Consider the following 23,429-nt stretch of genomic DNA (forward strand, 5'->3'; position numbering starts at 1 on the left):
CACACACATTTTTTTAAGGAGATACTCACATTACACTAGCGCTGCACTACACTACACTACAATAGCCATGACGATCACCCCAGAGCTGGAGGACAAGCAGCAGCAGCAGGGCGTCATGGCGGAAACCACACAACAACCCTCCCCCTCCGTCTTCCTTGACGACCTACCCCTGCTGGCACCCTGCATCATCGACATCGACGGCGGCAAGGACGACTCCTCACCTGAGGACGACGGCAACCTTGTGCTTCCCTACATCTCGCGCATGCTCATGGAGGACATCACCGGTGAGTTCTCGGACCGGTACAACCCGGACCACCCTGCCCTCCTCAAGGCCCAGCAGCCCTTCGCCGAGATCCTCTCCAATGCCATCCAAAAGTGCCCCTGCAAGCAGCTCTCCCAGCCGGCGCCGCTGCGCATGGACACCGTGGAGGCCAAGAGCTTGCAGCTGATGACAGACAAGGGCAGCAGCTGCGTGGACGTGGTGAGCATGGCATTCTTCAAAGGCATGGAGGAAGCTAACAAGTTCTTGCCCATTCCCACAGACAGTGATGAGACGGTCTGGCCCAGCTGCAGGCGGAAGAAGAAGAGGCTTGACAGGGATGATGAGACGACGGCGCAGGCACAAGAGGTTGGCATGAGCACCAGCAAGCAGATGGCAGCATCGCTGCAACCAGCTGAGACGGAGGAGGAAGCAGCTGCACGCGAGATGCTGGACAGGTTGATGCTTAACGGCTACGACCACCCAAGCCTTGCCGCCGACATGCTGGAGCCCCCATACGTTGACATAGGGATGATAGGGAAGACGACGCCACCGCGGGGAAGAAGGCACGCAGTGGACCTGCATACCTTGCTCATTCGATGCGCCGAAGCTGTGGCCAGCAACGATTACCGTGGAGCAGCTGACCTGCTGGAGCGGATCAAGCACCACTCATCGCCGACGGGGGACGGGACGCACCGATTGGCGCACTGCTTCGCCATGGGGCTGGAGGCACGGCTGGCTGGCACAGGGAGCCAGATCTACCGGTTGTTCATGGACAAGCTTACCTCGTCCACGGTAGGCGTCCTCAAAGCCTACCAGTTCCACATGACTTCCTGCTGCTTTCTGCTGGTGCAACACCTCTTCTCCAACAAGACCATCTACAACGCTGTCACCGGGAGGAAGAAGCTGCACATTGTCCACTATGGTCTAGGCCGCGGGCTCCAATGGCCAGACTTGCTGCGGTGGCTTGCACGCAGGGATGGCGGGCCGCCGGAGGTGAGGCTCACCGGTATCGACAACCCACAGCCTAGGTTTCGCCCGGCTCAGCACATTGAGGAGACAGGGCACCGGCTCAGTGAATGTGCACGCCGGATCGGTGTGCCGTTCAGGTTCCGTGGCATTGCAAAGAAATTGGAGGCCGTCCAGGTTGAGGACCTGGATATTGATCCCGATGAGGTGCTCGTCATCAACTCCATACTCCATTTGCAGAGTTTGATGGACGAGAGCGTCTTTGTCGAGAGGTCAAACCCCAGGGACATGGTGCTCAGCACCATCAGGAAGATGAGGCCATCAGTGTTCATCCACGCCGTCAACAATGGATCACACAGCAGCGCGTTCTTCATGACACGGTTCCGTGAGGTTCTCCATAGCTACACTGCACTATTTGACATGATGGACGCCATCGCCCCGAGAGACGATGACAAGAGGCTGCTGGTGGAGCGGGACATGTTCGCAGCGTGCATCACGAACATCATCGCGTGCGAGGGCATGGACCGGGTGCAGCGGCCTCAGAGCTACAAGCAATGGCAGATACGCAGCCAGCGAGCAGGTCTTAGGCAGCTACCATTGGACCCTGAGATTGTTCAAATGCTCAAGGACAAGGTGAAGAAGGAATATCACAAGTCTTTCGTGATCAATGAGGATCAACATTGGCTTCTCCAAGGATGGAAAGGACGGGTGCTCTATGCGCTCTCCATGTGGACGGCAGATGATGACAGATCTGTATTGGCACAAACTTGATCATGGTTTATGGTATGTAGTCCATCAATAGCTTTTTGTCAGTGTAACAGCTACTAGTTCCACAAATAAATTGATCCTAAGTTTTCAAAAAAAAAAAAGATGCACGAATTTCCTGCTGCGCGTCCTGAGTGTTCAAGAAAAGTTCATTTCTGAAGATACAACTTTTCTAGTGTAAAATATTATAACTTCATACTTGGGATGAACTATTTAAGAATAACATGCACCAGGTTTTATATCTAACATAATGGATAGAAGGGTGCACCATCACTGTTTTGTATGTACTTTTGTTTCCTCTAGACATTAGAGAGTATATGTATACCATTGTAAATAAAACCAGACAGCACAATAATCCTTGTGCTAAACCTTATGACTCCTCAATTGTATTGATAGACCAACGAGAAGTGGAATACTACTAACAAAAAAGAAGAATAAAAGGTTATGGAACATGCACATACATTTTTCTCCAATCGGGCAGGTCCATCTAAGATTTCACATTCATGGACATTGATAAGAACATTCAATTTTATAGCACCTTAGCACGACATGACTGTGACGTTAATGCAGATGTTCAAGAGAGGAAGCCTTGGGGTGGATAAATAGGTACTTAGAGACAAGGAAGGACAAAGCAAGCGATAAAATGTGGCGAGGTTATCAAACGATGAAATGTTCAAATACACCAAAATATTGAAAGGGGACACAAGACTGACAAGAGCACAAACAGCGCACCAAGTTACAATACTAAGAATCCAACAAGCACCCACCGTATACGAGGGCATGTTCGCCTAGAGCCCTAGACCCAAGGCAATATGACCTAAGACAAACATCAAATGGACAGGCTTGAGGCAGTTTCCATTGAAAACCAAGTATCGCATGGAAAATGGCAACCACAAACTATGCAAGGATGAATGACAGCATGGATGTTTTTACAAGCAATGTTGACTTGGCTAGAGAGCAAAGAGAAGCATGGAGGATGTCCATTCTCCTGGAGTCCAATTTTAGTGCAACTAGGCAATGAGTTCAGAATATTGACAAGTATCAGAGAATGTATTAGACACTAAATAGTCAATATTGTTCGCTTGAAAGGGGTTGCAAACAATTTTACAATTAAAATAAAATATATGTTGTGATAAGCTACTAACCAGTAATTTCTTTTCCTCTTGGTGGTGGTGATGGTTGTTTTGCCATGCATGTGAACCCTGATTGATTATGGCCTGATGGTGGAGCCATCGAGCCTGGAATATGAATATCAATTATACTGATAGACCGTTCAACAAGTAGCTTATCATAAGCATCTTGGGCGTCTGAGATCTCAGAAATCCAATCATGTTCCTTGACACTATAGTTGATAGATAGGCTTTCCCTTGAAACTACCGCACACAGTGGCCAGGAGCCCATGACCTGAAGTAAAAAGAGAAATGAAGGGATAAAGAAAACATTAGCATGGATACCAATTACCAAACAATCGATATCAACACCACTGAATACTACAAAAAACGAAGAGGCTTGACCAATGATAGGTCCATTGGGATATCAGCATGGATGTGCCAAAATATCCAAAATCCACGCAGCATATACCTTAAAAATATTAGTATGGGACAAGAACAAATATGATACCCCAAGTTACAGCCGGAAAAATCCAAGAAACAAGCACCATATACGAGGATATGGTTGTCTGCAGTCAGATGAGCTGACTTAATGAAGATATTTAATGGACAACAGGTGCAGTATTTACAATGAGGCACAGAAAGATTATAACTTGGTACAGACTTCAACTACAAGAGTACAGTAACCCTTAACTCCTTAACTACAGTTAGTAGTTTTGACCATTTTTAACTGTCCTCAAGTTCAAGAGTATGTCAATACTCATCCTTCAGATGGTTCCACAAGAATTTGGGCAGTCTATGCGTCTAATAAGATTTGGTGACTAAGTCGAAATGCAAGTCTTATAACCATGCATCTGTTTGTTTCATTGACAGATTCTTTACAGGGTGTAGAAGTAACAAAAGACAGTTGGGTACTAACACTAGCAAGCAGGAGGAAATAAGATGTAATTCTGGGTGTTAAACTGTAGGTAACAAAAGAATTTCGCTCAAACAATCACCTAGGTGGAGTCGCACAATAATAAGAAAAGGACATCATAGGTAAAGCCACCACAGGCAAAAAAGAAAAGGTACATGCTCCTTGACAGAATTTCATAGATAATGCAGATTCTTTTCCTTTCATTTGTGGAATGGGTCTAGTTTCAGTTATTTACAGAAATCTGCTGCAAGTCCGCAACTGAAGATTTGCATTGCCTATATTGCAATTACCAGGCATTATTCCAGAGGTAGATCTTCTTCACCAAACCATCTTGGAGGATCATACCCATAACCGCCTGCATGTACATCAGATAACACAGGGCTGAAGTCCCATAAATATGATATGATGCAGACCTGAAAATGTCAAACAAATAGTAATAACTAAGCACCAATAGAACAGCATACCAAGAGGATTACAGCGGCACAGACGCCAAGCAGTCAAGATTGTACCCTTTACAACACCATATCTTTTGTATGCCTGCATAGAGTACTCACTGCAAGTTGGCACATAGCGGCAGCTTGAAGGCAGTAAAGGTGATATTTCCCCTGTTCACATGGAGCTCGGCTGATGAGCAATCAATATAGAGATGCAATTGATCTTAAAAGCAAGCAGAAAACCCACTCAGGCTGCAAGCTGCAAATATGAACTTACGTTTATAAAACTTTAGCATGGATAGTGCCACATTGACTCCCAAATCCTTGACTTCCTCTGCTGAGAGTCACATGTGCACAGACTGTAGTCAAACAGACCTATTATATAGTTCTACGCAAAAAACACAACTACGTTTCTAATAAGAAGCAATGTTCAATGTGTTACCATAAAAAATGTCTCTTATATATAACAGGGCGTGCTCCCATTCCTAAATTCATGTTTTAGAAGAGCCTACATGTGCGGTAACTTTAGAGCACAGTTTTCTGTCAGTGGTTTACATCAGATAAGATCCTAATGCACATTAACCTCATGCACATTTTTAATATCCTTGCCATTGATTCACTTGGGGGAGAAAAGCCCAAGCAAAAATAGGATCCAAGCAATACACCTCATTCACTGGAAACTACAGGCTGGACATGAACTACAGTGTAGGTCTAGAATGGAACAATGGAGGCCGGTGTAAGGTAAGCTACTATTGACTAATTAGTTAATCTCAAGATGTCCTCAAAAAAAAATTAATCTTCAGATAGGAAATTAAAATTGTGACCAAAAGGAAATACAGCACCAAGTACTTAAAAAAAAAACCCCATCAGATAACCATTCCTGAGATTTCAGGAAACCTGATGTCACTACACTGACCTTCGTCGTCAGCAGCACATCGGACTCTCCGCGCCGGAATCTTTCTCCTCTTCTGGTACGAAGCACCGAAAGAAACTAGAGATCAAAGACAAAGAAGCAGGCATGAGATTATTATGGAGAAAACTTTGTGTTCTGGAACCGATTGACCGAATAAATCTTTGAACTCGAGTAACCGGAGCGTGGGACGAGGGGTTCACCTGTGATTCCGGCAAGAGGTTGCGCAGCCCGAACAGGCAAGAAGGAGGCGGAGGTGGAGGGGGCAGCGGCGGCCATGGCGACGGCGGCGCGCCGGCGCGGGAACACGAGCGGGTGGTGGTTGGCGATTTCTTGCAGATTTTCCTTTTTTTTTCTTTTTTTTTGGTTCTCTTACTGGATAATAATAACAGAGTTTGGATAGACTTGTTCGCAGGCTTTGGGCCTTTTGGTGTCTCAACTTGCATGGGCCGGGCCTTGCAAAGAATTTTTGGGCCCACTTCGTCGGCTTGGCTGACCGGTGATGAAATTAGTTTTCCTTGATAGCATGACTGAGAAAGCAACGAATACTGCAAGTCAATTGATTAACAAAAATTTTAGATGCACAAAATTTTTTCTGAAATTTTATATGATTCAGTTGATATTTGTGTTAAAAATGTGATCTGGTTAGAGAAATTTCTTCAAAGCAAATAAATAAAAATCATTTTCGCCGCCGCCGTGAAGAATATATATTCTTCAAAGAATATAGCTACTAGTACTCTATATTCTATAAGTTTAGTGGTGGTTATGCATGTGCTGCAAATTGAAGAGTTTGGACTTTCGAAATGGACAAAGATGACTGCCAAGAACTTGTGATTTAATTACAAGTACTTCATTAGCTACTAAAAGTTATCAATCAGGGGTACCAAATCAAGGTTACATTATATGACCTGGCCTTTAATTTGACGTAATCCAAGTTAGCACCTTTCTGCTGGCTAGGATCATGCACATGGCGGTCACCATCAATTGTTTCTAACTAACAAACCCACATGCTAATGTATGATAATTTTCAAATATTACAATAATACATGGTCAAAATGAGTCATCATATTCTCTCAATATATAGTAGTATTATATATGTGCGCTTGAATTTAAGAATCTGATGAATAATAATCATCACTTAAATCCATGTCTCTGCACCAGTCAAACCAGAGTCGCCACGCATCGTCTGACAAATTTTGTCGGTGTCTGGATAAAATATATTGATCTTGCAAAAATTACGATATCAATGTGCATTAATTTATGCATGCTCAAATCACTGTTATCGTAATTAAGCAGGCAGGTCATTCAGATTATAATATTTTCTTATTCTGATCACCATCTATCATAGCATAGGTTGTTTACACTACCACATACATGTAGCATATATCTTGAATGTTTTTTTCACTGTTTGATCCAAATTGAATAATATTTTGCATTTGTTTATGAAAATATTAATCTAATAAGTTAAACCAAGTGCATGCACAATTTTGTTTTAGCCCGGTGCGTGCTTGTGTTTAATTTGCAGGGTAATTAATTAATAAGCTAGTCGCTGTTAATTGTAGGAGGCAGGCAGGCATGTGATGTGGCTTGTGACGTTGGATACAGCAAGTTCACTGAACCCTGCCTGCAGGGATCAAATCAATAGAATGGAATATATAATGATAATGCTGCTTCCTAGGTTCATGTAGCTACCCTCTCATCTCCTTGCTAGCTAGGGAACACCATTTTGGATGCTGCCTGCGTCGTCACCCAGCGATTAGATGGGTGGTGACTGGTGAGATGCCAACTACAACAAATTAGAGAGACCTCGATCGATCTCCAGGCCGGCTATAAATGATCCTTCTGCTAGCTAGTAGCTCGCGGTTGTGTATTGTGTGTCTTGTGTGTGTGTGTGTGTGTGTGAGGAAGGATCGATCGTCGATCGGACTCGGAGCTGATGAGGAGGAAGAAGATGTACGGCGGCGGCGGTTGCAGTCCGGACGACGACGACAGGATGGTGTGGAACGACGACGATAATAAAAAGCTGGCGACGACGAAGCACATCATCAATGGAGGCGGCGGCGGCGGCGAGGAGGCAGCAGCAGCAGCAAAAGGCGAGAAGCGGAAGCTGCGGCGGTCGGTGTCGATGACGACGGCGGTGGGTGGGCGTGTGGCGAGCGCGGCGAGGGAGCAGCGGGCGCGCCTCTACATCATGCGCCGCTGCGTCTCCATGCTCGTGCGCTGGAAGGACTGACTGTTTGGGCTGCTGTGGGTGTGGGTGTGTGTATGGGCCAGGCCCATCATGTTTCTTATGTTTGGGCTGCTGCTGGGTTGCTTTGCTTTTGCTTTTCGAGAGACAGAGAGAGATGGGCCTCCGCCGTCGCAATTCTGTCTGTTGTGTTATGCTTGGGCCGTTCATTGCGTGCCATCGGCGGCGGCATTTGTTTGATCCGCGTCGTCTTCTCTTCTTCTTCCTCCCCACCACCGTACCCCTAGCAAATAAACAGCAAATCAACTCAATCGACTTGAGGTACAACTCTACAAGTATGGCGAGCACCAGCAACGCTAACTCATGTCGACATGGCTGTGAGATCTGGCTGCTGCTAACTGCCTAGTGAAGAAGACGGAAGTGGAATAATGGATCCACCCAACCAGGAAGGAGGTTCGTGTCGGTCTTAAAAAAAATTGATACCAAACAGATTTATGAATGGAAAGAAATAATACTTGGAAGTTCTGGAAAAACAATGGATCTCCCTTTGCAACGGGTAGGGCTCCTCTTTTACAGTGGCTCATGAGCCACTTCACGTTTCGAAAATATCCTTCCTCCAACACTACATTTCTAGTATATGACGTACATAAAGATCATTGGAGGTAACGTGTACAAATTGAATTCCATCTTCTACCGTGTCGTTGGATCGATCATTACTTATGAATTAACGATCAGGTTTCAGACATGGATCGAATCGAGGGAAATGTTTCGTTTGTCGATCATCTTAGCGATATACTTGACTGACAGATCAGATATGATGCTGCATTATCGATGGAATGCATGTTAGCCGACTGACTCACTACGGGATACAGTAGATTCGTCAGGCACTCAGCAAAGCTCAAAAAGTACTTGGTAAAAGATTTTGCCGACTGTAACACTTGACAAACATCACACGACATCTATTTTAACGACAAAGAGTTTTTTGCCGAGTGTTTTTCTTCGAGCATTCGGCAAAGTGTTTACAGAGTGCTAAATCGACTCTCGCTTGTGTTTTCTCCCTCTTTTTTTTTTACCTGTGTTTCACCAATCTCTCTTTCCCCCCTAAAAAAATCAGTCTCTCTTTCCCCAAAAAACTACTAGTATTGGAAATACATCTTCCTTTTTTTTCAATATTTTTTGGTTTGTTCCAATAATTCTTTTCAACACTCCTCAGATTGAGGGCGAAAACGACCAGTACTCTTGACGCTTCCGTTTTTCTTTTGTCGCCTCTCCTCCCACGCGGCGTTCCGGTGAACGCCGACGTCCCCCAGGTCTTCGGTCGCTCCACGCCGGCGAGGCCAAGCCGTGAGCCACAGCCGCCGATGGTGACCGGCCGGAATGGAGAGCCAGGGCATCGAGGGGCGCTGACGAAAACGTTACGATCTAGATCGAGGAGCACGCCGGACTCCACAGATGGAGATGATCACCAATTCCTTCTCTTGATTTTATTTCTCAATTTCTTTGAAAAGAGAGATAGCAAAATCCTAAACGATTTGTTTTCTCCTCCTAATAAGAAACATTAATCACGAGTTCTATATGTACGTTCAGCGTATGCATGTCAGGCTGTGATTGGATGGACGTACTAACACGCTAGCTATAGCATTAGCAGGTGTATACGCGCGAAGAAGAAGAAGAAGCTCATCATCACCAGGAAGCCGCAGCGCCGTCGTCGAAGCAGAGTCGTCGTCACGGCGATGGCGGCGTCGGCCAGCAATAGTAAGAAGAAGGAGGCCGTGGACGAGACGACGAAGCAGACTGAGAGGGTCGACAGGTGGAGGGGCCTCGCCTACGACGTCTCCGACGACCAGCAGGACATCACTCGCGGCAAGGGCCTGGTGGACTCGCGCCCATGGGCGACGGCACCCACGAGGCCGTGCTCTACGAGTACCTCAGCCAGGGTCTCCGTCACCTGGACAACACCATGGACGGCTACTACATCGCTCCGGCGTTCATGGACAAGCTCGTCGTCCACATCGCCAAGAACTTCATGTCCCTGCCCAACATCAAGGTGCCCCCTCATCCTGGGCATCTGGGGCGGCAAGGGCCAGTGCGAGTCCTTCCAGTGCGAGCTCGTCTTCGCCAAGATGGGGATCAACCCCGTCGTGATGAGCGCCGGCGAGCTGGAGAGCGGCAACGCCGGCGAGCCCGCCAAGCTCATCCGCCAGCGCTACCGCGAGGCCGCCGACATCATCAAGAAGGGCAAGATGTGCGTGCTCTTCATCAACGACCTCGACGCCGGCGCCGGGTGCATGGGCGGCACCACCCTGTATACCGTCAACAACCAGATGGTGAACGCCACCCTGATGAACATCGCCGACAACCCCACGAACGTGCAGCTCCCGGGGATGTACAACAAGGAGGAGAACCCCCGCGTCCCCATCGTCGTCACCGGCAACGACTTCTCCACGCTGTACGCGCCGCTCATCCGCGACGGCCGCATGGACAAGTTCCACTGGGCTCCCACCCGTGTGGACAGGATCGGTGTCTGCAGGGGCATCTTCCGCGCCGACGGCGTCTCCGACGAGGCCGTCGTGAAGCTCGTCGTCGACGCCTTCCCGGGGCAGTCCATCGACTTTTTCGGCGCGCTGCGAGCCCGGGTGTACGACGACGAGGTGCGCCGGGTGGGTCGCCGAGACCGGCATCGAGAACATCGGCCGGAAGCTCGTCAACTCCAGGGACGGCCCGCCGACGTTCGACCAGCCCAAGATGACGATCGAGAAGCTGCTCGAGTACGGCCACATGCTGGTGGCGGAGCAGGAGAACGTCAAGCGCGTGCAGCTGGCCGACAAGTACCTCAGCGAGGCGGCGCTCGGCGATGCCAACCACGACGACGACGCCATCGCCGCCGCCCGCAACTTGTACTACGGCAAGGCGGCGCAGCAGGTGGGCTTGCCCGTGCCCGAGGGGTGCACCGACCCAAAGGCCGGCAACTTCGACCCAACAGCCAGAAGCGACGACGGCAGCTGCGTCTACAACTGACGCATGCATGATGCCTCTGCCCACACTCCTCTTTTATCTTTTTGCAAATTAAGTGTAAACTGCCTTCAATTCATGTTTGAAGTTGACAAGAAACAAGAAACAAGTTTGTAATAGGATACAAAATTTGTGGTGCAATTTAGCTAGGATACAAAATTTGGATGTCTCATCCATCCTGCAGGAGGAGGAGCCAGGGACCATGGTCACACCCAACAAAAGAAAAATGTTTGCTACCTATTGTTAGCCCATGGTCAGTAGATGATAGGAGCTAAATCCAACCGCCCAAACCGCATACAGCCACCACGCTAAGATGACAGGATCTCGTCCTCGCTCGCCATGTTTCGTTTTCAATCTCGCAGTTGCAATGGACTCGACGTCTGCGCTCGGCGCCACAGACTCTAGCTCTGCGACTGCGGCGGCATCACGCCGACGATGGCAAATGGTCGCGGCCGTGATGGAGGACAACATCAACAACTCAAACCAAATGTAAGCGAACTATTTCCGATTTCTAATTTATTGTCTCATACTGAGAGAGAGAGATTGAGATGAAGGTCACGACAAATTCGATTATTGATGGTTTCAACTTAGAGCAAAATGCCAAATTCTTGAATCCGTAAATATTGTCTGTTCTAACTTTCTTGGAAAAGTAATAACATGGCAAGTATGATCAAATTTATAAAATAAAGTACTAACATTTATGATACAAGTATATTAGGTTCTTCATTAAATATATTTTCATAGTATATCTACTCGATGCCACAATTATTTGTAATCCTTTGTATAATTTTGGGTCAAACATTAAATAATTTGACTCTCCAAGAAATTTAAAATGACTTAAAATCTGGAACTAAAAGGATATATACAAATAAAGTACCAGTGAATCACAAATAAATTAGAAACTCCCAGAAAACCTGCATCCAGTGGCCTATCAGTGTCATGCAACACAAACCAAGAGATGGTCTCTTACTCTCTTAGGCCCCCTTTGGTAGGGCTTCGGCTGCGGCTTCTCCACCGAGAGAAGCCGAAGCCCTACTAAATGATCTCCACCAAAACGGCTTCGGGGAAGAAGCCCCTCCGAACCCGCTCTGTGGAGCCATTTGACGGAGAAGAAGCCCAAAAAACCGGCTCCCCGCGGCTTCTTCCCGTCGTTCCCACCCTTGCCCTCGGGGAGCTCGCGGGTGGAGGTGAAGGGTGCGGTGGAGGCGGTCTGGCGGCGCAGTGGAGTCGGAGGAGCGAGGTGGAGGCAGAACGGCGTGGTGGAGGTGGCCTGGCAGCGCGACGCGACACTGGAGGCGGAGCGGCGTGGGGACGGAGGCGCGGCGCGGTGGAGGGCAGGGACGGTGACGCTAGGGGCCGACGGTGGAGCGGAGGCGCTGGGGCGGCCGGCGGTGGAGCGGAGGCGCTGGGGCAGCCGGCGGTGGAGTGGAGGCGAGCGGAGGCGTCGGGACGGGCGGAGGCGAGCGGAGGCGCTGAGGCGAGCGGATAAGGCAGGCGTCGACTTGGCGAGTAGATAAGGTTGGCGGAGGCGGATAAGAATTAAAGGAAAGAGAAAAAAAAGGAGAAAAAAGAAAAAGGAAAAAAATAAGGAAGGGTATTATGGACATTTCATATTTTTATCCATGTTACTCATCTAGGAGAAGTCGTTTTGCCAAACGTTTCTCCATCCAGACTAGGTAAAGTTAAAAAAACTGTTTCATCGAAGAAGCCACAACCACAGCTGTTTTAGCCACAGCTGCAGCCCTGCCAAACGAGCTCTTAGTGTTGCCACTGCAAGCAAGCCATCTGCCAAACCCCATCCTCAGCGTGTGGCCTCCGAGAGATGTGGGAGCTGATCCACAACCACAGGCTCTTCGCTGACCTCCGATCCGATCCCGACAACAGGCCATGGCGGCAGCCGCAGCCGCAGCGGCAGACACACGGCCACCACACGTGCTCCTTTATTTGGCTCTCGGTCTCAGTACTTTGAGAACGAAGAGCAGCTAGCGGCGGCGGCGCATCAGTGACAGATCACTCGTGCTTGCCCTTCCTAGCAAGGTCGCCCAAGGAGGAAGAAGAAGAAGCAGCGCCGCGCCGCAGAGATGGCGGCCGCCTCCTCCTCCACCGTCGTAGCTCCGGTGAGTTCATTCTCTTCCATCATCATCTCATGCATCGATCATACGAGAGCCGCCTGACGATTAGAGTGCAATCCTTCATACAGGCCTCCACCCCGGCCAGCTTCCTCGGGAAGAAGCTCAGGCCGACGCAAGCGACGACGGCGGCGGCCGTGAACTACTACCATGTCAAGAGCTCCAGCGGCGCCAACAGGTTCAAGGTCATGGCCGCCCCGACCCCCATCCCGCTAACCACCATCGCCGAGCTGCGGCAGCACCACTCGCAGCTCGTCCGCCTCGGCCTCGCCTCCCACCCTTCCCACGCGCGCCGCCTCCTCTCCTTCCTCGCCCGCGACCCCGACTCCCACTTCCCCTACGCCGCCCGCCTCCTGGCGCACCACCCGGACCCGCACCCGGCGCTCTTCAACCCGCTCCTCTCCGCCCTCCCGCCGCGCCACGCCGCGCGGCTCCTGGCACTCATGCTCTCCCTGCCCCTGCCCCCCGACCACTTCACCTTCCCGCGCATCCTCCCCGGCGCCGCGCCGCTCCTCCTCGTCGCCCAGCTCCACGCGCTGCTCGTCAAGCTCGGCTTCCACTCCCACTCGCAGTCGCTCAACGCACTGCTCGCCGCGTACCTCGCCAATGCGCGCCCCGACCTCGCCTCCCGTGTCTTCCGCGGCGGGGGTGCCCTAGACGTCGTGTCGTGGACCACCATGGTCGGCGGGCTCTGCAAGCTGGGGCTGGTCGACGGCGCGCGGGAGGTGTTCGACGGGATGCCGGAGCGGAACCTGATATCGTGGAACGCGATGATGTCCGGGTACGTGAAGGCCGGGCGGTTCCTGGACGCGCTGGAGGTGTTCGACGAGATGCGGGCGCGCGGCGTGGAGGGGAACGGGTTCGTCGCGGCGACGGCGGCGGTGGCGTGCACGGGCGCCGGCGCGCTGGCGCGCGGGAGGGAGGTGCACCGCTGGGTGGCGCGGAGCGGGATCCGGATGGATGACAAGCTGGCGACCGCGATGGTCGACATGTACTGCAAGTGCGGGTGCGTCGAGGAGGCGCGGCGCGTGTTCGAGGCCCTGCCGGCGAAGGGGCTCACGACGTGGAACTGCATGATCGGCGGGCTCGCTGTGCACGGGCGAGGCGAGGACGCTGTCGAGGTGTTCGCCCGGATGGAGAGGAAGGGCGTGGCGCCAGACGACGTCACGCTGGTGAACGTGCTCACGGCCTGCGCGCACGCGGGGATGGTCCGCGAGGGTCGCCGCTACTTGGACCACATTGTTCGAAGATACGGCGTCGAGCTGAAGATGGAGCACTACGGCTGCCTGGTTGACTTGTATGGAAGAGCAGGGCAACTGGACGAAGCCAAGAAGGTGATCGACGACATGCCGATGGAGCCGGACGTCGGCGTCCTCGGCGCGCTGTTTGGTGCGTGCAAGCTCCACGGCGATGTCGACTTGGGCGAGGCGATCGGGTGGCGCGTCATCGAGCTGGATCCCCAGAACAGCGGCCGCTACGTGCTGCTGGCGAACCTCCTCGCCACCGCCGGCCGGTGGGAGGACGTGGCCAGGGTCCGGCGGCTGATGGACGAGCGGAATGTGAGCAAGGAGGCCGGGCGGTCCGTGATCGAGGTCGACGGCGAGGTCTGCGAGTTCCAGTGCGGGAGCCTGAGCCATCACCAGGCAGAGGAGGTGTACGCCATGGCCAGGGACATGATGAGGAGGATCGGGGCAGAGGGCTACTTGCCCGACACGAGGGACGTGCTGCACGACGTTGCGTAGGGGAGGAGAGCTGGAGCAGGGGCACCGGATGTCCCAAAAAAACTATTCTCTCTCCTCAAAGTGTCTTCCAGCAAAATTGACACAAACAAAAAGTATCCACCAACAAACAGCCAAGATGACGCTGGAGAAGCTGCTCGAGTACGGCCACATGCTGGTGGCGGAGCAGGAGAACGTCAAGCGTGTGCAGCTTGCCGACAAGTACCTCAGCAAGCAACCAGGCAGCTCCGGCCCAGGTAAGCGTGTTCTTTTCTTCCCTCCTAATTCTTGCACTTCACCAGGTAGACATGCATGGACACCGGCGCGTTGCATTGAAGCCGTCCACCAGCGGCACGTCGTAGAAGCGCCGACCTCCACCACGGTCGCACCGGAGCACGCCGCCGCAGTCGCGCACCCGTGGTGATCAGTGCATTCTGAGCTCAGCCTTCAGAGTAAAGGAGGATGCGGTGTTCTTGAAGAGGCAAGCTGATCCAAATGAGCAATCATAGGGTAACTAAGAAGAGGTATATATATCTAACAGGGATGACAAGCTGGAGGAGGGAAGATCTCTGCTTTAGCAACCATCCTCGGGCGGAGCCTGGATTTAGGTCAGGGGAGCAATGCACAAAGAAAAGTAGAACGGATAGCTATGTGATTATGGATTACTTGCGACGGTGTCAATTTGGAGCGTGGCCGCGGTAGCGTCGCGCAGTGTTTCAACTCTCATATCCGGTCTTCCAGTAGCCAGTCCGACAGTACCAGCGCCACGCAGTTGCGGTGTCCGGCGAACTGGTGAAGGAGAAGATCGAAATACCGAAAATGAATAGTTGAACGGACAGAGGCACGACGCTTGATGTTTAGTATTCCAAACAATAATGAAGGGAGAAGGCGAGCAACGACTAGATAGGCTTAAATGGGCTGCTTCTTATTGGGACTAAAAACAATTAACGTTTGGAATGAATAGGAGGAGGCGAGAAGCTGAACACAGCTGATACATACATGTATATTTAGAGTGGCGTGTTTGGTTGCCTGCTTCTCCCGTAGCCAGGCTCTGTAAATGCAACTGACTGCATGCTCCTTTGGTTTACCGTTGGGCAATAATGTGGACGAACAAGGCGGCTGATGATGTCGTCGCCGCTGCACAGCAGCAGTTGGTGACGACGATCCTGTTGCAGCTCCAGCTGGTTTACGACGACGCACCCGGAGCGCGGAGGCGGCGGCGACGACGGAGGGATCAAAGCGGAGGAGCAGCGAGGGCTCCGGCGGCGGTTGTAGTGTAGGAGTAGGGCGTGACGGCGGCGAGGTTTAAGAACTTGATACTTGGGATGAAATGTTTAAGAATAACATGCATGCACCAGGTTTTATATCGATCTAACATAATGGATATATAGAAGGGTGTACCATCACTTTTTTGTATGTACATTTGTTTCCAGCTCGTCAACTCCGGGGATGGCCCGCCGCCGACGTTCCAGCAGCCCAGGATGCATGACGCTGCTCAAGTACGGCCACATGCATGCTGGTGGCGGAGCAGGAGAACGTCTAGCGCGTGCATGCACCAATGAGCAGCCAAGTACGTCATCACCGCCGGTGGCAACTTGTACTACGGCAAGGCGGCGCAGCAGAGGGGTGCACCGCACCGACCCAAAGGCCGGCAACTTCGACGACCCAACAGACAGCCAGAAGCGATAGATCACTCAGCTCGTGACGCTCCTTTGTCGGTCACGTCGCCACATCCTCCGGCTTCCTGGCTTCGGGCGTCTGAGCTCCCTTGTGGTTACTTTCGATCAGCTCCGGCTTGGCTTCATTTGACGTCTCCGTCTCTGCGTCGTTGATGGTGACTGTGCTGTGCGTGAACTGGCTTCGGCCTCAAGCTTTCTCAGGCCTTCGGCTGCACAGTCATGTAAATATGCGACCTACCTTCTCCTTAGGCGCGGTTGCGAGGTTGGACGGAGCCCTTCTCCTTAGGCGCGCCCGAAGCTCCGTTCTTCCAAAACCCAAGTTGGCTCCTGCAGACAATTCAATTCCGTTTTGGCGATCCCCAACAATGCATGGATCGGCAGTCATTTTCTTAAGGAATCATGCATTATGGACGACAGTGCAACTGACGGAATCGGTGTAGCTCTCAGGTCGTCCGGGAGCAGACGACAAAAACCACCAGTCCCGTACGTGCTCGATCGATCAAACTTGCATTAGCGAGCCGAATGAAAAATGATCGATCGAGTAGAGAGCAGTTGACGGGTGAACACGGGAAAGAAGGAAGCTATCAGATAACCAAGTACTTCAAAAAAAAAAACCCATCAGATAACCATTCCTGAGATTTCAGGAAACCTGATGTCACTACACTGACCTTCGTCGTCAGCAGCACATCGGACTCTCCGCGCCGGAATCTTTCTCCTCTTCTGGTACGAAGCACCGAAAGAAACTAGAGATCAAAGACAAGGAAGCAGGCATGAGATTATTATGGGGAATAATAAAAAGGAGAAAAACTTTGTTCTGGAACCGATTGACCGAATAAATCTTTTTAACTCGAGTAACCGGAGTGGGACGAGGGGTTCACCTGTGCTTCCGGCAAGAGGTTGCGCAGCCCGAACAGGCAAGAAGGAGGCGGAGGTGGAGGGGACAGCGGCGGCCATGGCGATGGCGGCGCGCCGGCGCGGGAACACAAGAGGTGGTGGTTGGTGATTTTTTGCAGATTTTCCTTTTTCTTTTATGGTTCTTTTACTGGATTATAGTTGGCCAGCCGGGCCACCCGGCACGGCACTGGCACGGGCACTATCTGGCACGGCACTATATGGCACGGCACTATCTGGCACGAGTACTTAACCGTGCCGTGCCGTGTAGTGCCGCCGTGCCTAACTGTCGGCACAGGCACGGCACTAACAGGCAGTTAGCGTGCCGTGCTGTGCCACAGGGCACGGCGGCACTGCAGTGCCCGTGCCGGCCTTGGCACTAAGTGTGCCTACCACAAGTCCACAATACCACTCTTTTTACACAGAATTACAAGCACAATCCAAAACTATTAAGATTCACAAGTAGTGGAGAACTTATCTTGTTGTATTCACAAATTTGTAACAAAGTCACAAGTCACAACCCAGTCACACAGTCATAGAGATAACAAAATAACATTTTATTGGGAGCTTTAGTGCAATGGCTGCCTCATTAAAAACCTATCTAGGTAAAACTCACCCTTGTGAGAAACCCTAGACAGGAAAAAAGAGTACAGCCCAACTCCAATTATAAAGTTCATCACAGTCCATGAGTCCAGTACTTAATATTACAGTCCCATTACATAAATGATAACTAATCAAGATAAAGTTCTTCAAAAGCTTCTTCAAGTTCCTTGTCCTCCACCATGTGTTGCAGCCTTGCTTCTACAGCCTCCCAGTCTTTGATGCAGGTGAGCATCTCCACCATGTCAGGCTTTAGCTTCCTCCGCCGCTCCTCGATGATCCTGCCAGTCATACTAAAAGTGGATTCTGAAGATATGGTTGAAACAGGAACTGTTAATATATCCTTAGCCATGGTTGACAACACTGGATATGTGAGTTTGTGTTGATGCCACCAGTTCAAGATGTTAAAATCATCATCTAAATGATTCACTGTGTCACAGTCCAAGTAAGAAACAAGTTCAGAAACATTACCACCTGAAGAACTGGCAGCATGCAAAAGGGCAGTTGCAGATGTATCTCTAGCCATGCTTAGAGTAGCAACTAGAGAATGCATGCCACCAGCAGAACCAACATCATCATCATCATAAATTTCATCCCAAGCAGACCTTTTCTTACCAGATAGGTTAGGAGGTACAATCCTCCTCAACCTAACACCTCCATATTTCTCCTCATACTTGTTGTAGACATCAGTAAGTCGAGCTCTAGTGCTAACCTGGTAAGCACTGTAATCTGTACTGGTAAGGGTACCCAACCTCCTGAGCACTCTATTGAAACCTTTCATTTTAGCTCTAGGGTCCAGGATGAATGCAAAAGAATAAAGCAAAGGTATGTCCCTCCAGTATTTGTTATACTTGTCTATCATAGGTTGAACCACATGTCTGATGTGAGTATCATTAGCATAATTCTTTAAGTGCATAGCAATCTTAACAAGATAATGAATCATAAGTGGAGATGTAGGATAGTACACACCAGACAATGTAACTGTAGCATCATAAAAAAGTTCAAGAAATCTTAGCACTTTTTCTGCCATAGCCCAATTATCATCAGATAAAAGTAACTGATCACCTTCAACCCTAGGATATTGAGCAACTATGAAAGTTGTGAATGGGACCTTATGAGGAAACAAATGCTTAAGCATTAGATATGTAGAATTCCACCTAACTTCCATGTCTAGCTGAAACTTTCTAGGCCTAACACCAGTGGCAATGCAATAACTTTTATATGCAGCAATTCTCTGATTAGATGAGTTTAAGAAAGATATTGCAATTCTAAACTTCTCAATCAATGGCTTAAGAGCAGTTAGAGCCTCCTTAACAATCAGATTGATAATATGGCATGCACAACGCTGATGCAAGAACAAAGAATTAATTGAATGTGCATTGTCATCCCTATCATCATCCACAACTTCAATACCAAGATATTTAGAAAGAACAGGTCTAAGCTTTTGCATGGCTGAAACATTAGATGATGCATTGTCCAAAGTAACAGCAAAAACTTTTTCAGTCAAACAATAGTCATCAAGCACAGATGCAACACGATCAGCAATATTTTGACCATTGTGTGAACAATCAATCAGCCTAAGACCAAGCACTCTCTTCTCTAGTTGCCAATCAGAGTTTATGTAGTGAGCAACAACACTGAGGTAGTCCTCTTTGGCATTACCAGACCAAATATCAGAGGTTAGACACACACAATTAACACCAGCAAATTTCACAATCTCAACAAGCTTAGCCTTGCAATCATTGAAGTATTTTAGCAAGTCTCTAGTGGTGGTTTGCCTAGATACTGCAACAAATTTAGGATTATGAGCAGTTCTAATGTAATCTTCAAATGCATAAGATTCACCCAAAGAGACAGGAACATCAAGCCTAGCAAGCAGTCTAACAAGTTGAGTACGGGCAACTATAGGACAGTACTCCCAATTACGAATACTACCATCAGGATTAAAAGAGATTTGTGACTGAGACATGTGAGTTTTCTCACGCCTTCTAGGGCATCTATCCCTATGGCGGGTGAGGTGACCAGTGCCACCACTAGAGCGCCCAGAGTACTCTTTAGAGCAATGGATGCATTTAGCTCCATACCTTACCTTCTTACCGTTCACCATTTTGAATATCTTCTTGAAATCAAGCCACACGGCCGAGGTAGAGGGGCGTGAGCGCTTACCGTTGTTCTCTTCCCCGTCCCCGTCCACTGCTTGGTCATCGCATGGCTCAAGGATTATGGGAGGTTGAGCCACACGGCCGAAGAGCTCGGCGGCATCCTCGCGCATGTCATCCTCGTCATCATCTCCGGCCAACCCGCAAAGCCGTCTCTCTTGGTTTGACCCACCCTGAACCGTCTCGTCGTCGTCGGATCCGGCCATCGTCACACGCCCGCGCCCCGGTTCCTCAACGGCTACACAAAAAGAAGAGTTAGGATTAGCTGGTTAGGGATAAGGGGTCGATTGAGCAAGGGTTAGGGTTAGGGTTTCCTACCTTGATAGCCGGAGCACCGGAGTCGCCGGCGACGTTGACGAAGCACAGATCCAGCGAGACCGACTACGGATCCGGCGAGTTCTAATGCGGATCCGGCAAGATCGACGCGGGGCCAAGACCTGGCGAGGCCGACACGGAGATGACGAGAAGGACGACGCGAAGCGAGAATGCGAGATCAAGAATAGCCATAGGTGATAGGAGTATACATGGCCGTGCCGTGTGCAAGTGCCGGCGGAGGCCGGAGGCCACCGGAGGGGGAGGAGAAGGGCAGAAAGGAGGGGATCCGGGGAGGGAGGCAGAGAGAGAGAGAGCCGGAGAGTCGGAGAGAGAGAGGAGAGCGAGCGAAGAGAGAGAGAGAGGAGCGGCGCAAATGACGGAATGAGCTAGGGTTACCGTCGCGCGCCGTCGGCCTCCCTTATATACGCGCCCCCGCCAACGGTCGGATCCAACGGTCGGATGGAGCGGGGGCGGCGGATCCGACGGCTGATAGCCGTTTGGCCGTGCCTTAAGCGGGCCGGCCCATTAAGCGTGCCGTGCCCGTGCCGGCACTACGGGCCGAATTGGCGGCCCAGACACGGCACTAACGCCGTGCCGGGCCTGGCACTGGCACGATGGTTCACGGGCCGGGCCGTTTTCGGGCCGTGCTTTTTCGTGTCGTGCTCGGGCTGGCCCGTAGTGTTAGTGCCAAATGGAAATCTATATACTGGATAATGATAACAGAGTTTGGATAGACTTGTTCGCAGGCTTTGGGCCTTTTGGGGGGCTTCCTTCATGCTGTCTCGACATACATGGGCCTTGCAAAGAATTTTGGGCCAACTTCGTTGGCTTGGTTGACCGGTGATGAAATTAGTTTTCCTTGATAGCATGACTGAGAAAGCAACGAATACTGCAAGTCAATTGATTATTGATTAACGGACAATGTAATAAAAAATCAGTTATTTTCTCAAATTTTAGATGCTTCAGTTGAGATTTGTGTGTTAAAACTGTCTGGTTAGCGAAATCTCTTCAAAGAAAAATAAAGAAATCATTTTCGCCGACGTGAAGGAAATACCATAGATTTGTGTGTTAAAACTGTCTGGTCATGCAGCGGACGGTGGGACCTTTGCAACCAATCACGCCCTACACCTACTGTTTCTGCTCTGCTATTTATCTACTGTCTTGATGGTTACTTATTTTGTTTAAGGTAAGGCAAAATGCCTATGATGACAAACTTATTTGCCCAATTAAAACTATATGGGTAGCATCAGATGACCTTGAGCTTGTGAGGGACCATGACATTGATGTTGTTGTTCTTGTTGCCAACTAGTAGTGCATGTTCCTTACTTATGCTTGTGCTGTTCCTTAGCTATTGTCCATTCTGCCTATGCTGTTATTTCTGGTGACATTGCTATTGTTTCTGTTGCCATTCTGCTACTGTTATTGGTCTTATTTTCCTGTTCTGTCACTGATGCTCCAACCTCAAGATCAAGTGGAGTTGAAAATTACATCTGAGGCTATTTTTTTTATAACTTACTATATCAGACTTGCTAGTTTACAGACATATACCTATGCATATGGAGTTACCTATCTTGGTTACCCAAGCAATTTGATGTTGTTGCCACCTATCCCTTGGTACTGCTTGTCCAAGCTTCTGTTGTTTCTCAGATGCTGTCCTGGGATGGATGCTCAAAGGTTGCTATTTCTGTTGGCAGTCCTAGGATGGTTTCTGTTGCCTCTGTTGCTAACTGGGTAACCTGTCATGGAGATGGTCATATTGTTTTTGTTGTCGACCTCTTTGGTACTGCTTGATCTTGGTTGTTTCTGGTTGTGCTGTTGTCATACTTGTAATTCTGTTGTTTCTCAGATGCTGTCCTGGGATGGATGCTCAAAGGTTGCTATTCCTGTTGGCAGTCCTAGGATGGTTTCTGTTGCCTCTGTTGCAAACTGGGTAACCTGTCATGGAGATGGTCATATTGTTTTTGTTGTCGACCTCTTTGGTACTGCTTGATCTTGGTTGTTTCTGGTTGTGCTGTTGTCATACTTGTAATTCTGTTGCTTTTCTGTTGCCACTGTCTTACTATTTGTGGTCTCCAATTCATCTAGTTGTCATACTGTCATTCTGTTCCATGCTTTGTTTTCTCATTCATCTGTTGCTGCAATTGAATCAAGTTTCAATTTGCTCCTCTTTGGTACTGCTTCATCTTGGTTTTTTCTGGTTGTGCTGTTGTCTTACTATTTGTGGTCTGCAATTCATCTAGTGTCATTGATGCTCCAAGCTCAAGGTTAAGACAACATGCAAATAACATCTGAGGCCAATAATTTAATTTCCACTTTTTGTTTTCTCATTCATTTGTTGCTGCAATTGAATCAAGTTTCATTTTGTTCCTCTTTGGTACTGCTTGATCTTGGTTTTTTCTGGTTCTGCTGTTGTCTTACTATTTGTGGTCTGCAATTAATCTAGTGTCATTGATGCTCCAAGCTCAAGGTTAAGAGAAGATGCAAATAACATCTGAGGCCAATAGTTTAATTTCCACTTTTTGTTTTCTCATTCATCTGTTGCTGCAATTGAATCAAGTTTCATTTTGTTCCTAAGGCACAATGGCTTGGTACGTTGTGTACCGTGGTAGGAAACCTGGAGTTTATGCAACTTGGGTAACCTGTCATCAGCAGGTCACCGGTTATCCAAACTGTTGCTATAAGAGTTTTAGTTCGAAAGAGGAGGCAATTGCATCTTTTCTAGAGTGCACTGGTGACGGAGATGTCGATATCAAAGAAGCGACCGACGGTTCAAAAAACACGGCAACTGAAGTTAGTTGGGTCCATATCGTAGCCGGGCTACAATTTATAATTATTATTGTACTCCTACTACTAGTCTATTATCTTTGGAAGTAGTCAAGCACGAGATTAGTCTTTGTAATATTAAAACATCTCATGTTCATCTCATTGTTGGTAACCTCACCAATATGGTGCTAGGGTGCTCCGACCTCATCCTGTTCTCTGTACCAAACACAAGCTAGTGACTCCTGTCGTACACGAGAGCGATACAACCAGAACAACCAAACACAACCTCGCATGATTCAGGACGACAGCAAAATGCAACCAAACAAACCTCCCTGTATCACTCTATTCCGTCTCCCACGATCCAGAACAACCGGTCCATTCTGGACGGTCCGGACCGGAGCAACCAATCACGCCCTTACTGGATAATGATAACAGAGTTTGGATGGACTTGTTCGCAGGCTTTGGGCCGTTTGGGGGGCTTCCTTCATGCTGTCTCGACTTACATGGGCCTTGCAAAGAATTTTGGGCCAACTTCGTTGGCTTGGCTGACCGGTGATGAAATTAGTTTTCCTTGATAGCATGACTGAGAAAGCAACGAATACTGCAAGTCAAT

The 23,429-nt window shown here is 49.4% G+C and overlaps 3 protein-coding genes and 1 pseudogene across 7 annotated transcripts; 3 read left to right on the forward strand and 1 right to left on the reverse strand.

The window, feature by feature from the left end:
- On the forward strand, positions 1 to 1,999 carry LOC101772109 (scarecrow-like protein 9). Its single transcript, XM_004980026.3, has one exon. The coding sequence runs from the start codon at positions 68 to 70 to the stop codon at positions 1,997 to 1,999; it is 1,932 nt and encodes a 643-aa protein (XP_004980083.1). The 5' UTR covers positions 1 to 67.
- Positions 2,000 to 2,618: 619 nt separating this feature from the next.
- LOC101770651 (UPF0161 protein At3g09310) lies at positions 2,619 to 5,730 on the reverse strand. 3 transcript variants are annotated; one of them, XR_215733.2, is made up of 7 exons: positions 5,566 to 5,730; positions 5,369 to 5,443; positions 4,730 to 4,789; positions 4,483 to 4,623; positions 4,309 to 4,373; positions 3,139 to 3,397; positions 2,619 to 2,810 (listed from the first exon to the last, which is right to left on the reverse strand). XR_215733.2 is itself a non-coding variant. In XM_004980023.3 (6 exons), the coding sequence occupies exons 1-5, from the start codon at positions 5,639 to 5,641 to the stop codon at positions 4,315 to 4,317; spliced, it is 411 nt and encodes a 136-aa protein (XP_004980080.1). In that variant the 5' UTR covers positions 5,642 to 5,730; the 3' UTR covers positions 2,918 to 3,397; positions 4,309 to 4,314. The 3 variants fall into 3 exon arrangements, 1 of the variants encoding a protein (XP_004980080.1); XR_215732.3 differs by lacking the exon at positions 2,619 to 2,810 and adding an exon at positions 2,871 to 3,003; XM_004980023.3 differs by lacking the exon at positions 2,619 to 2,810 and having other exon boundaries at positions 2,918 to 3,397.
- Positions 5,731 to 9,283: 3,553 nt separating this feature from the next.
- Positions 9,284 to 10,568, forward strand: LOC101764983 (annotated as a pseudogene).
- A 1,807-nt stretch (positions 10,569 to 12,375) lies between these two features.
- Positions 12,376 to 16,702, forward strand: LOC101773208 (pentatricopeptide repeat-containing protein At5g66520). Of its 3 annotated transcripts, none has more exons than XR_215738.4 (3): positions 12,376 to 12,679; positions 12,763 to 14,666; positions 15,843 to 16,702. XR_215738.4 is itself a non-coding variant. In XM_004980027.3 (2 exons), the coding sequence occupies exons 1-2, from the start codon at positions 12,644 to 12,646 to the stop codon at positions 14,431 to 14,433; spliced, it is 1,707 nt and encodes a 568-aa protein (XP_004980084.1). In that variant the 5' UTR covers positions 12,376 to 12,643; the 3' UTR covers positions 14,434 to 15,771. The 3 variants fall into 3 exon arrangements, 1 of the variants encoding a protein (XP_004980084.1); XR_215737.3 differs by lacking the exon at positions 15,843 to 16,702 and adding an exon at positions 14,951 to 15,771; XM_004980027.3 differs by lacking the exon at positions 15,843 to 16,702 and having other exon boundaries at positions 12,763 to 15,771.
- Positions 16,703 to 23,429: the final 6,727 nt, after the last annotated feature.

The sequence above is a fragment of the Setaria italica genome, chromosome VIII, assembly GCF_000263155.2.
Source record: "Setaria italica strain Yugu1 chromosome VIII, Setaria_italica_v2.0, whole genome shotgun sequence".
In the NCBI taxonomy this organism is placed as follows: domain Eukaryota; kingdom Viridiplantae; phylum Streptophyta; class Magnoliopsida; order Poales; family Poaceae; genus Setaria; species Setaria italica.

What these genes read in the sequence shown, in the direction of transcription:
- LOC101772109 (XM_004980026.3), top strand. Translation starts at nt 68, where the DNA reads ATGACGATCACCCCAGAGCTGGAGGACAAGCAGCAGCAGCAGGGCGTC.
- LOC101773208 (XM_004980027.3), top strand. Translation starts at nt 12,644, where the DNA reads ATGGCGGCCGCCTCCTCCTCCACCGTCGTAGCTCCG. An exon ending in CCTCCACCGTCGTAGCTCCG is followed by an intron (nt 12,680 to 12,762) that starts GTGAGTTCATTC and finishes TCCTTCATACAG; the next exon opens with GCCTCCACCCCGGCCAGCTT.
- LOC101770651 (XM_004980023.3), bottom strand. Translation starts at nt 5,641, where the DNA reads ATGGCCGCCGCTGCCCCCTCCACCTCCGCCTCCTTCTTGCCTGTTCGG. An exon ending in ATGTGCTGCTGACGACGAAG is followed by an intron (nt 4,790 to 5,368) that starts GTCAGTGTAGTG and finishes TGTGACTCTCAG; the next exon opens with CAGAGGAAGTCAAGGATTTG. An exon ending in CATGCTAAAGTTTTATAAAC is followed by an intron (nt 4,624 to 4,729) that starts GTAAGTTCATAT and finishes CCATGTGAACAG; the next exon opens with GGGAAATATCACCTTTACTG.